At 36.4% G+C, this 14212-nt stretch overlaps 1 protein-coding gene across 1 annotated transcript in view; it reads right to left on the bottom strand.

Moving 5' to 3' along the window:
- Window positions 1–353: 353 nt before the first annotated feature.
- Window positions 354–14212, bottom strand: part of TDRD9 (tudor domain containing 9) — a 59912-nt gene continuing 46053 nt past the window's right edge. Inside the window, exons 26-36 of the mRNA XM_090141703.1 lie at window positions 12867–13079; window positions 12204–12293; window positions 10215–10475; window positions 9639–9788; window positions 8525–8595; window positions 8044–8153; window positions 7794–7890; window positions 6977–7115; window positions 5602–5711; window positions 2345–2411; window positions 354–1088 (exon numbers count right to left, since the gene is read on the bottom strand). Coding sequence (XP_089997829.1) covers window positions 993–1088; window positions 2345–2411; window positions 5602–5711; window positions 6977–7115; window positions 7794–7890; window positions 8044–8153; window positions 8525–8595; window positions 9639–9788; window positions 10215–10475; window positions 12204–12293; window positions 12867–13079 — 1404 coding nt within the window. The 3' untranslated portion in view covers window positions 354–992. The remainder of the gene's footprint in view (window positions 1089–2344; window positions 2412–5601; window positions 5712–6976; window positions 7116–7793; window positions 7891–8043; window positions 8154–8524; window positions 8596–9638; window positions 9789–10214; window positions 10476–12203; window positions 12294–12866; window positions 13080–14212) is intronic.

Raw genomic sequence — 14212 nt, 5'->3', positions numbered from 1 at the left:
TTGACACCACCTGCAGCTTAAAATAATTACTTAGTTTAAGCATTGGGGATTGAAACTGGAAGATCTCTGAGGTCCTTTTCAACCCAGGCCTTCTATGATTCTATCATTCTATGATCCTATGATTCATCACCTCACACTCCCCAAATCTGCTTGCCTTTTATTTAGAACAGAGATGACCACTGATGTCCGTTTTTCAGAAGACAGCTGGATTTCAACTATCCTCAAATCACTGAGTTAAGACTGAAAAGATGAATATTCTCTCCAACACTGCTTTTGTATTAATGTATTTCGTGAATGCAATCACACAGCATTAGTAACTAAATTTAGTTTTTATTAAGCACGACTGCACAACAGAACAGATAAACCCATTTTATTTCACTTCTACGTTTTATTCTGAAACCACTGACCTCATTTTTAGAGCTAAAGATCTCACGAAAAGTAATAATAATAATCAGTAATTCAAAGGCATTCTTCTGCCACAAAGGAAAAGGAACCATGCATTATGTTTTGTTGTAAAAAAATAATGAAAGATTGCACGTAACATATAAAGTTATACTTTTGATTGGAATACAACCTAAATATTCAGCTTCCTTTGATCTCAAGCTTTTAGTTTAAAAAAAAATAAAGTAATGACAAAAAGAATAAGAAAATGCAACTTTGAACTGCAAGACTGAATCATAACCCATGGCCATGAGCTTTCAGACAGAAAATGAACAATTAAAGCTAACTTATTTTGTCTTTCACATGCATTGTGATAAACCAGTTTCAGAATTATTATTAAACAGAAAATTGTATCCTGCTCTATGAAATAAGTGTATCTGCTTGAAGTCACTATACTTCTGCTTTTAAAATACAAATATGCCAAACTATGTTTTGATCCATCAATCTTAAAGAACAATCGGGTGAAACAAACATCGAACAGTTCTATATAGAAGACAGAACATTTCTAAACTGGCTGTATTATTTCTTCCTCTGAAAGACTTCAGCAATACTTAAACATTCAACATAACAAGCTGATGCAGCTGATAAAGACCGCTTCCTCTTTTATGCTTCTTTTCAGATTGGTCAATAATATAATGTGAATCCACCTAATCAAAAGAAATATATAAGTTAGAATTCAGTCTTATAAATGCTCTCCTATGAAACAGTTAAATAAAATATATTCTTGTTTCACTTCTGAAAAGTTTTGACTGTTTCAAATCATACAGGCATTTCAACATGCTACACATTTCAGCATAAGAGCTATTATTATGAAATAAATGAAAATACCATTCCATAACCAATTCCAAGGCATTATAGGTAGTATTTTATGTAATGACAATGTTCTGAGATGCACACTTGAGATGCAATGGGGAAAACCCTGATATAAGGTTTATACATTAACTAGTTATAAAAAGCTAAACATTAACATCGCCGAGAGTAGATTATCTTGGCAATACAACAAGGAAAAATGAGTTTGAGATATAAAAACAAAAATAGTTTGGCGTAAAACACAACATCAAGACAGACTCCAACTCCTCACAGGATGCATACTAGAAACTTGACAACAGTGGACAAGCACCACGGGCCCACTCTTTTCAAAGAAACCTCTACCTCTCATTTACATGCGTTGGGTTGTAGGAGGGATTGGGAGGGTGCATATGGAAATCTTACTCCTTCACTCAGCAATTCATCACTTTCTTCTAGGTAAGAAAATGCAGCTATTTATTATGGCATCCACACAGGGAATCTAGCAGCCTGCAGATGCCTTTTTAGAAAAGTAAGAAAGATTTCTAATAGAGTAGGAAGCTATACTTTCCAGTTGGAACCCTCCCAGATTTTGAGGAAACTACCTTCTGATCCCATCACTCCAATTTCAAAACAAGCCACATTTCTGTCAGCTTAAGAGGGAAAAATCACCTGGAATCCAAAACAAAACTAAAATGCACTGTATCCAGTAAGCCTTAAACAAGAAAAATGAAGAAAAAAATGTAATGCTACTCGATAGAAAGAAAAAAAAATTCAAACATTCAAAGGTAAAGCTGCCCCTACAATCTCAGCTGAGCTATAACATGAAGTATTCTGACTGGATCTTTATATACATAAAGCTATTTTTTTTAAAACTGATTTTACAAAACTATGGTATCAGCAGATGATGCAAACACAACAATTGTGGATGCCTGAAATTTGATTCTGCAGTGCTTTCTGTATCTTTAAGTTCAATGCATTTTTTTCCCCTCAGCATCAAGAGACATCTTTCCAAAGAAAATACTACTTTTGATCACTCAACTGAACATGCTGGGATACCATGTTCCTCTTCATATTTTTTATTACTTTCTTTTTTAAGTTACATTTCTACACTCACTTGATTCCATGCATATGGCTTCTCATACCACTTAGGAACAACTCCAGCTCTTGGTTTGCAGATCAAACTGAAATTACATAAAAATAACCTTGAGAAATATATTTGCATTGGACTAATTAAAAATACAGAAATGTTTATAGCAGGTACAATTGGGTATCTGTAAGATGTCCATGTTGAAAGGAATCTTAATTTATGTGTTATTATGCATACAGTCTAATTAATTCACTTACCTGGACTTTGCCCCTTTAGTTGAAGTCAAAAGATAAAAAGTATCTGCAGTTGCTTGTTTGCTCTCTGTTGGTTGCTTTTTCTTTTTCTTTTTTTTTTTTTTTTTGAAGTAATTATTTTTTAAATTGACAGAACTACAGTTTGCAACTGTCATTTCATCTGTAAATTTTATGCATGCTTATTCACTAGAACATATAATAAAGTTATTTTTAGGGCATTTTGTTTTGCATGACAACTCAATTACTACAGATCGTCTGCCTACTCCAGTTATTTCCTCAAGCCGTGCAAACTACAACAGTAGCAGACTTTAATTAATTCTGTCTAGATGTGTTTTTCAAACACACATTTTAGTCTTAAGTAGTGCTGACATGCTGTATACATAATTAGCTTTCAAAAAAAAGGAAAAGATAATGAAAGGTTACTGAAGCTGTATTTTTACATATTTACTCTTACTAATAAAAGTTTTTTTTCCCCCCCGAGGTATTAAAGTGAGATTACAAAGTATTCGTAATTCAGACAGTCTTTTAACATATGAAAGAGACATGACAACAACCAGATTGTTTCTTCCTTCTAGAAGACAGAAAGATGCATTACATTAGAAAGTTTGAAAAAAATAACCCAGAATAAAATCAACAATTATTTGTCTTCCTGATAGTTTGACACCTCCCCATCCTGCAGAATCCTGCCATAAGCTTCCCCACCCCAACTTCAGCTGCCTGTGCCCCAAGGTCACAGGACGGCTACATAACCTTGGTTCAGCCAAGAAAGAGTGGTGAAAAATTTGCAAACAAGTAGAAAAATTAATAGTAGGATCATGGGACAGCATTAGTAGCAGCACAAGGATTTCAAGAGGTAAAAAACAGCAGTGACATTTTAATGCTCTGAACTTAACATCTGAGAGTTTTTTTTCCAAGTATAACCTCTCCTCCTACTGCCACAAACAAACAAACAGGCACCTTCAGAGGGGTTTTGTGTTTCTGCTTCCTTCTGCCCCTCTACTTCCCTAAAGTTATTACCACATGAATCAAGTGAGCAAGCTTCACTTAGATTTGAAGACTAAACATGGTACTAAGATGGGTGTCCAAAGGCAACACGGACACCAACTGGCCTAAGGTACTTGGACACAAACAAGAAATGAAACATTGCATCAGCAATGCACTCAACAGCTGGTACTTTAGCAGGAATTCTACCGACATGAAATGCCAACACGTTGGCAATTTGCACCAGTGCTTCTAAATGCATCTAAGGTACAGCCTTTACGAAGCTGTACCGATCACCAACAGCTGGCTTGAAGCTGCCATGTCTCTGTGCAACAAGAGCAGCTGGCACATCTTCAAGACAGCAGCATGCATGGCATAGCATCCAAAATAACTACCTTGCCTGATCCAACACACCTGCTGGTCAGCTGACATTTGTTAGGTATCCCCACATCTGGGGATTTTCTATGGCTTTTTAATTGCATTTCATTCCCACTGCTTAAAAGGTAAGGCTGACTGCCCCTACATTTGCACATTCACTATACAATGATATATATTTAACTTCCTTTCAAGTATTGAAAATTAAAGTACATTGCATTTAGTCTTGTCACAGAGGGAAGAAAAACTGAACAGTTGTATTCAAAACCAAGAAATACCCAAAAACTCAGCATGAAGAGCTTTTCTGATAATAATTTTCATAACCTAAGATATTAGCAGTTAAGCTTAAAAGCTTCTGATCCACAACAGTATGAGAAATTGCCTCATTTTGGCTGTTACTTTAAAAAAGCTTATTGTAGAAAAATGTCCCATTTACTAGAGATGAGAGCAATACTAGACAGCATAATAACACATAGATGAAAAACTTAACATGAGCCAGCAGTGTGCTCTTGCAGCTCAGAAAGCAAATGGTACCCTGGGCTCCATCAGAAGAGGGGTAGCCAGCAGGGGCAGGGAGGTGATTGTCCCTCTCTACTCTGCTCTTGTGAGGCCCCATCTGGAGTACTATGTCCAGGTCTGGAGCCCCCTAGTGCAAGAAAGACAGGGAGCTGTTGGAGAGGGTCCAGGGGAGAGCCACGAAGATGATCAGGGGGCTGGAGCACCTCCCTACAAAGACAAGCTTGTTCAGCCTGGAGAAAAGAAGGCTGCAGGGAGCCCACAAACAGGAGGGGAATCAACTCTTTGAAAGGGTAGATAACAGCAGGACAAGGAGAAATGGTTTTAAGTTGAGTGGGGGAAGATTTAGGCTGGATGTCAGGGGGAAGTTCTTACGGAGAGAGTGGCGAGGTGCTGAAACAGGCTGCCTAGAGAGGTTGTGGATGCCCCATCCATCCCTAAAGGTGTACAAGACCAGACTGGATGGAGCCCTGGGAAACTTGGTCTAGTATTAAATGGGGAAGTTGGCAGCTCTGCATGCGGCAGGGGAGTTGGAGATTCATGATCCTTGATATCTCTTCCAACCCTGGCCATTCTGTGATAACATAGAAGGAGCTGCTACAGGGACACCTAATTGACCAGGCTAGCCTGAACATCTGCCACATGCCACAAGCTGGAAGAATTCTCAAGACTGGCTGCACTGACTCAGTGTTCCGTTATAGAAGCTGGGAGGTCTGCTGAGAAAGACAGGCGGTCTTAAGGTCAGTAATTTAGGATTTCCAGCAATTAAGCTGGTCAGCACCTCTCCTGATGATGCCTGTTTAGAGAGGAAAAGCACAGAAAACTCAAAATTAATTTAGAGGCAGAAAATTTTAAGTCCTTCTGTGCTTTCATGCCACAGGTCTGAGTACAGAAAAGTAAAGATGCCACAGAACTGGTATTTTGTAGAACAGGTTTTAAGCTTCCTTGAAGAACCAGTACATCCACAAGCAGTCTAAAGTTGCACACTGCTTTTTAAACCAAGCAAATTAAACATTACTAAATGAAAACATCCTATATTATCATTTCCCCAAAGCCTAATCTGAGCTATGTTTTCGAGGTATGCTTCAAGCAATCATTTACTTTTCTTTTTTAACCGAGACAGCAAAACACATGTTCTTATTTCTACCAAATGATTACCGTAGAAGTAACTGACGAACACTATCCTGCAGCTGTGGCATCTTCTCTTTTCCAGAGCACACTGCACATTCAAAGAGCAGCTTATTAATGGCTGCCCTTAGGATGTTGATCTGTAACAACAACAGTGACAGAATATAAAAGTAAAATATATTTAAAAAATACAACTCTAGAACTACAAACCAGCTTGGGTTTAAAAGGGACCTCAAAAGATTACCCAGTTCCAATCCCCCATGGATGTCAGAGTTGCCAACCAGGCATCTAAATCAGTCCTAGTTCTGTGTTGCACTACATCAACACGTATGAAAGGTGGTTGTGGCACTCATAAAACTGAATTGCTATTGGAATATTAATATATGCAAAAGCATCTGAAGCTTTGAAACACTTCTTCCTCCAGATGCACCACTTCCGGTAGAAGAGGTGAATGCTCCAGACACTTGAATTCATCTCCAAGATTAATCAGATACACTTCAGAAGATACACGCTACCAACACAGAATTCCTTCTAAAACATTTTAAGGATTTTCTCTATCTGTCCATAATTTTTAGACACACAAGAGCCCGGTGCTACTATTACACCTAAGGCATAATGCATACAGATATTAGACAGATAAATGCTTTCAAAAGAGAAAAGTTCACTGTATCTGTACACCAACATGACCCACTACCTCCTTAAAAAAACCTCTCGAATGCACTGGTAACCTACCATACCTACTCTGCACATAGAAATGTTCGAGGCATGTGAGGTCTTTCACTGTCTAGAATCAGATTCCCAGAACAGATCAATCAAACCATAAGCAGCCTTGTACTTCTCATCAGAACATTTCTGCAATTTGTAGACTGATCTGTCAGAAGGACATGTGCACAGACATGGTCTTGGACAGCAGAGTAAACTGTATTTAACTTGTCCACAAGGGTTTTTATTGTTTGACAGATTTGTTCTGGAAGAAGGAGCTTGATACAGTTGATCTCTAAGAACTGTAAAATTAAACTGAAGACTGCAAAGCAAAAATACTACACTGATCTGTAAAATAACAACCAATTCTAAAAAACAAAACAAAACAAAAACAACAAAAAAAGATAATCAAGTACTGATAATTTATTAGTGAAAAAATCAGTGCTTTTGTTTTGAGAAGTTTACAGAGTATTAGACTAAAATATTTGATTTTACTCATCAAAATGTATGGGCAGTCATCTGTCTGACAGAAGTCCAAGGTTCTGAACAGGTAGTGCACATTTTATATAAAAAAAATAGTAATAATAAAGTTTCAATTGTTTCAAAGGCTGCTAGGATGCCAGCTAGTAGAACATGTAACAAGTTGTGATGCACTAAATTCTACTTATGTAATAATTTACAATAGTAAGGTACAAATTTTTACCTCCAATATGTCATCTACATCAAAATGCACATCAAATGTCAGCTCCATGTCATTTTCTGGAAGCAGCGGAGCCCTACAAGTCTGACTCCAACCCAAACCACACAGAGCACCAGTAAAACACTTGCAAGCTTTATCAACCCTGTACAAACAAAGAAAACAGTCTCACCTACAGATTAGGAAACTAAACTCATATGAATACAGACTCAAATGAATTTGACTAAGCCATGTCAAGCAAGATACAGCAGTCTTAAGAAGTGAAAACAATTGTTACATGTTCATACTTTGTCAAAATGTTTTTTTTTGTTTTTTTTTGTTTTTTTTTTAATATGAGAATGAAACGAAGCTGAACTTCAAGTTATGTAAGCAATTAAAATTTGCGAGAAAAATCACGTGTGCAAAAAGGAATTTAAATCAAGGAAAGCTGATTTCCCTGTGTTGAAGTGACAGCTTACAGATATGAGAACTTAAAAGTAATCCAGCTGCCAGAACTCAGATTTTACAAAACTCATGCATGTTTCTCTCCTCACATAGTTAAAAACCTACCCAGTTCTACAGTTCACCTTCCTAGACTTACAGCATGATTGTCAAGAACTGTATTATTTCAATATAAGAAAAAAGCCTGCAGTGCCACTATGTAAGTGAACAAAATAAATTATCTCAGCAAATACTACACTAAATACACTAAAGCTAAAAGATTATACAAAAGCTGTATAAAAACATAGGAAGATGCATACTAACTGCTGGAAAGAAAGCAAAGAAGTCTGACATTTATGAGTGTCTTAAACTAAATAAAGAGACTTTAAAAACACGTGAATACCTAAGTTCTATGGCAGGAGCAAACAGCATACTAAGGAGAGCAAGTAGGCCAGGAATTGGAGGCATCAAAGATGTTTCCTCTAAAAACATGGTAGATCCTATAAGCACACATAAAAAATGTGAAGAGTACATAATGAAGATGCTAACCTCAAGATGATGTAATATACAACTACAGTATCATGTTTACTCAGAGCTATTCACATAAAAACAAGTCTTGAAAAAACTGCCAAAACATTCGTATTAAGCATTACCATTTTCATTTAACGATAAAAACGCAGCAACCAGAAATTGCTCAAAGGAGTGTTCTGGAGCATCTTGGACAACAACAGAGTTTATGCTTCCCTTTCGCACAACAGCATTTCTGGAAAGGAAATAAGTAGTGTTTTCAACATAGAAACAACAACAAAAAACATCAGAAAAAGCATACAAACAAGAAAATTAGGATCCTTTTCATTTCAGAGCTCAACCTGAACAGAGAGCAAAATCTCAATTAGCAGCTGTATATGACTTAAATAATTTCTCTGTAAGACACTAAAACATTCTTAAATAGAACTATTCTTCCAAAAATTTTTACACAGCAACAGCATGCATTTATGTGCAATTCATCCACTACCACTGCCAATGGTCAAAGGTCTTGTAAAATTTTGTAAAATTAACTAGGATGAGTTTTACCAGTTTATGAAAAGTAACAGTCAAGAAGTCTGTACCTTCACAATAAAAGTGTTATCATACCTGAACTGGGATACCCGGGTCATACCATGGCATTTCACCTCATAAGGACTGAACGGGCCACTAACTGTCACCTTTGAAAAGACAAGGAATGTCACTAGTTAGCCAGCATATGTTTCTCTCCTAAAAACATTTATAAGTGAAAAAGCAAAAGGTTTAAAGATCTTGTGCAAACACTGAGCAACACTGAACTGATAGACAGGCAACACTTTAATCACCATCCATCTAATGCAAACTTATCACACTGAGACATCTTAACAAACGTAATGTTATTTTCCACAAGTGCTGGGAATCCATAGCTTCCACAGGCTTAAAAAGCTAGAGTTAAGTCATTGTAGAGCATCTAGCAAAACTAGATTTCTGTTTACATGAGGTCTTTAAATTTGAAAATACTACACTTCAGGAAACAAAGCAATTCAGCAGGATTGCTCCTCTGGGCAACCTGAGCATGATTAGGAGCCCAAAAGCCTAAATTTTGTCAGGTTTGAAATAGGAAGAATTATAATGTAAACCAGGCATAATTTGGAATAAGAATACAGAAAGGGACAGAAATCTTATAGTTATGTATTCCAGCTTAGTAGCGAGTAGAAGTCTCAAATTACTTAAGTAGAAGAGAGTGCTGAGTTTGGAGTTGGCAGTTGAAGAAACACTTGCTGTGTCACTATTATTATGTGCCATGATGTTCTCTGAACTACTTTTCTATCACCTAGCTAAGGAAGAACCACTTTTTTTGGTTTCTCCCCCCTGCCCCCCAAAGTAATTTCCTGAAAAACTGAGCTACAGTTTTGCTTTTTGCTGACACACATATTACAAAGATGACTGTGCTGAAACACAGTGTTCAGCTTCTCAATTTTACCCTCATTTTGCAGTGGCTGGAAGTACTGCCTGGGAATGTGATGGTACAGCTGGTTCAATTAGCTCTTAAGCTATAATTCAAAACTTTGTTAGAAGCTGCAGTAGATTAGTTCACAGCAGTGCTGCCATTACAGCTCTCTATTCACAGAACGTACCATGTACAGCATCAACATGGTATGGTTACATAAGGTAATTTCAGTCTACTGTTTGAATAATATGAGAATAAGGACATGTAATGCCATACCAGCACTGCTCACATTACCTTATGGGTTGGTGCATCAGATTTGTTGTCAGAAAACCACTTTAATAACCTTTCAATGAGATCCTTTTCTTTCTCTCTTGAAGATGTAGATGTTTTCTCTTTTTCCTCTACTCCATTAAAAAAAAATCCTTTCAGCAAATCATGGCTTTGCTACATAAAAATGGAATAGAATTAAAACCATGGAACACTATGTTTCTCATAAATTTTACACAGGATCATCCACTAAAGGAACAAAAACATGCGGACAAAAAAAATATTTTCACCTTTCTGATTACATAAAACACAAAAAAGCAGTTCAGACTGAGTTTCAATGAGTAGTGGAGCAGCTCAAATGATTCCATTATTTTCAGATAAGTATCTCTTTCAAAGGGTGTCTCAAAGCACCAATGCGTTTGGCTAACAGCACAGTATGAATTATGCACAGAAGTAAAAAAAAATTATATCGTTCCACTCAAGCATTAACCTTGCATTATCTGGTACAGTCCCAAGGCTTCAGCACAACTTCTAATAACTGCAGATAGTTTGAACTGAATAGAACAGTCTAAGCAGAGTCAAAGAAGCTTAATGAATACGTACCTGTGATTCATACGACTCTTCTGCTAGTTCAGCATAATGCTCTTCAATTAGCACATCTCGGATATTCACAAGGTCCCTGTGTCTTGTGTAGTGGAAAGCATCTACATGCAGAGCACTATGCACAAGTGAAAACACCTCAACTAGAAGAGTATAACCGTTTACTAGCGAGGCAAACCTCTGGCTAGCACTGTGACTCCACCGTTCCCCACATACAAGAGATTTCGCAGATGGACGCATCTTGCATATCTTGAATTCCAAAGCCTAAAGCAAAAACATTAAGAGCAATGTTTGCCCAAGTAAAGAATGAGCACAATAATCTTTCATTTTCTCAACAGTTTGACTACATTATAATATGACTTCTGAATTATTCCAAAGGCTTATGTTAATTCCTAAGACTGCTGCAAAATGATTGTCCCAATTCCTATTCTGTCATTGCCAACAGAGCTACACATTAAGTCTTCTATCACAACTCAGTGCTGTAAGAAGTTGCAAACTGAGCATAAATAAAAGACGAACTGGTATTAATTTACCACTCATATCAAAATTTTAATAGTCTAGAAATGTCTTCTCTGGAAAAATTTTATTATCTGCAGCCCTTTTTAACTAAGGTAATACATAATAGCAGACAAGTCAGTTCTCATTTAACCCTTTTCCAGAATTGCTACCTGTAATGATAGACTTGAATGAATTTAAAACAGAAACTCTTGTTTCCTAGCCATTTTGAAAAAGAGGTATTGAGATTACTTAGAAATGCTAAGAACAGAAATAAAACTATAGTTTTGCTGGTTTCTTCAAACACTCTAGACAACAACGACATATGACATGTTTGTTACAATGAATTTAAAATACCTGAATGAGGACTGGAAAAATAAATTTTAGTTAAAGTAGTTAATGTCTTTGTAAATACAGTTCTAAAGAATTATTTTTATGAAAAGCTAGATACTGAATAAAGTCCTTCAGACTTGCTTTACAAATCACTATTGCATTTTTTCAGGCAGAATTATTTCGAAAATGGAAGTGAAGACAGTAGCTAAAAGAACACAAACTAAAACCAGACACTTCTATCTGGTTTAAATACAGCAAAGCTCTCCCATACGTATTTGTCCTGTGGCTAACAGAATAGCACAGGAAGAGAAACTAAAATACCCTGTACAATAACAATGCAGAAGACATTGCCACTACAGACTTCCACCACACAGGTAAGAAGATATCTTATCTGTGATGGTGACAACTAAGATTAAGCAGAGGATAAGTAATTAAACTAATAACTAACTGTTTCTCCTCTCTGGGCTGTTTTCTGGGCTCCATAAATGAAGCTGTCATTTGCTCAGAGATTCTTAAACCAAAGTACTGCTAACCTACTGCTCAACCTGTTAGTCCTGAGCTTCAAGCAAGCTATAGAGGAACCAGAACAACATTCTCTTTCTTTTCATTAAACTGAAGGACAAAGAAACTCATGACCAAAAGCAAGAAGCAGCAGAAATCAGCTGTCTGAGCAATTTCCTCTCATTTTCTACTGCTCTTGTGATTACAGGTGGGAGAGAAAACCCAGTACAATGCTAACAAAGGAAGAAACTTAGTTTAAACATTGTTACAAAAATAACACAATGCTGTTGAGATTTTTTTGTCATTCATTGCTGTTGTTTCTATGCTGTTCTTTTTTTAATGCCTAAGGCAGGCAGCAAGTCCATGTGTTTTCATTTTGCTTTTTGTTTCACACGCTCCTCCTTCCCTCCCCACTGCCCCTAAAGAAAAAGGGTGGATAACATTTCTCTGCAATCATATACAATGCAATTCACTTACAAGAATTGCTTGTTCTGTGTATAAGTACCTGGGAAAACATTTGTCAAACCAGCTGTAGTATTAGGAAAGATGATTTGTAAGATGTAGGACATTACTAATGTATGCATTAGTTTGTTATTATTATGAAAAGCATTATGACTTGATGTACAATTCTGTTTCCCATACGAGACATGAAAAAATCCCTACCTGGAAAGGAAGCTCTCGAAGGCTGCTTGGAATCTCTTTCAGTTTTTTTAAAGGCACTTTTGACCTATCACCATAATCTACAAAAAAAACCTGACGGGGAAAAAAAGAACCAGGAGCATCAGTAGAGTCTCAACAGCATTAGATACCATACTTCTGTGGAAAGAAAAGTGACAACTTGAGCTTAATCTTATCAAGTGAAAGAGAATCATTTTCAGAGTCTGGAAAATATGCTAATCAAGAAAACCTGAAAATAATAGGTCAAATATTTATAACACGTATTATTCAATCCCTTGGTGTACACCCAAGAGGTGGTGGAGTCTCCTTCTTTGGAGATACTCAAAATCCATCTGTATGCTTTCCTGCCCAACCTAATATAGGGAACCACTTTAACAAAAGGTTGGACTGGGTGATCTCCAGAGGTACCTTTCAGCCCCTACAAAAAAAAAGAAATGCACCAATGTATTAATTCACCCTATTCTGGCAATACAATATGCTGATTTCATTTTAGTTCTAGTTTTCTAGATTTGTTCTCTTTAGTGGAATATAATTGTCATGAAAATAATCCTTAATTAAAATTCTTACAAAAAAAAGCTCCAAGATAATTACAGTTAACCCTGTTACCTCTGGGTTAGCAATTTGATACAACATAATGCACTACTGTACCTCTGCAAAATCTCCAGAAACATAAAGAATACGAGCTCTGTAGTATCCTGTGTTTTCAAGACGAGTGAATGGTGCTAGACAAACCAACTCTGGATGTGGAGATATTGACAGATCTGTCAAGTTCTGGTAGTTCAACTCAGCAGTCAGAGTCTGGAGTACAGACCTATTTTTTTCATCTATCCTGTACCCCCAGAAGTGTCCAACTTCTACTATCTGAGAATAGAAAAATTAGACAGTATCAGATCATGTCATTACACTCGTCCACATCAAGTACAAAACAGCTTTGAGCAAAATATCTGAAAGCACTCCTACTCCTGACACACACAGAAGTTTTCTCACAATGCAATGAAGCGTTCGTCTCTTATAAGAGGTTATTCTTCATAACATCATGTTTTTAAATGTCTCTGTAATTACAATACACTTTTCACCTAAGTAGGCTGATAGAAGTATTACTAAAATGCAGAAAAGTAGAAGAACACTTCCAAATAAAGCCAACACATTAAAAATTTAAGATATATAGATTTAAGGTATATTGATTAAATAGATGCATATAGCTATGGCACAATGTTGTTGTTAGTGAAAAACACTAGAGTTAGCTACGTATAAAAGCAAATTGGCATTGGTACATTACAACTAGCCATTCTTCAGGAAACTGATAACACCACTATTTCAATCAAGTTGAACAACCCTTTTTCCAATTGCTTCTGAACTCATCTGCTACTTCTGATATCATATTGAATGTGTCTGAAGAAGTGTTTACTGTGGATCAAAATACATAGCAAAAAAGTACACAGCACAGATTGGAACATGTTTGATCATCAAATCCATAACATTTTTGGACTAAGAGACTTAGCTGAATAAACTAAAGAAATTATTCCTTTCTGCCTTTGCACAACATTCCAGTTCTATCAAGAGCCACTTTAATACTTCAGCCTCTATAGTTTCCATCAGTTGTTAGGATTCTTTTTATTTCAGCAACATATATTGCTTTATATTGCTCAAACTGTTCAAGAGACAATAATTAACACAAGACCTACACATTTTCAGCTTCAGATTTCATAAGTATTTGTATATACATATCATCTTCCTTTAACACATTTATGCATGCAGTGTCTTCTTGAAATGATCACACAGTACCATTAACTCATTTCTCACATCTGCAACTTCTGAACAAAGCTATCAGATAATAATAATAATCAGGCCCAATAAATGCACAAATATCTACTGATACTCATTTTTGTAGAGAACACAAATATTACATCTCTACCATTCATCTTCTCTACATTCATACCATCTTTCAGCTATCAACTGGCATTAGCATCCATTCTTTTCACTAAAGCTTGTTC

Source organism: Phasianus colchicus, chromosome 5 (assembly GCF_987193195.1).
Source record: "Phasianus colchicus chromosome 5, bPhaCol1.hap1.1, whole genome shotgun sequence".
Lineage (NCBI taxonomy): Eukaryota > Metazoa > Chordata > Aves > Galliformes > Phasianidae > Phasianus > Phasianus colchicus.
Note: the sequence above shows the minus strand (reverse complement) of the source record. Positions and strands in the feature narration are given on the sequence as shown.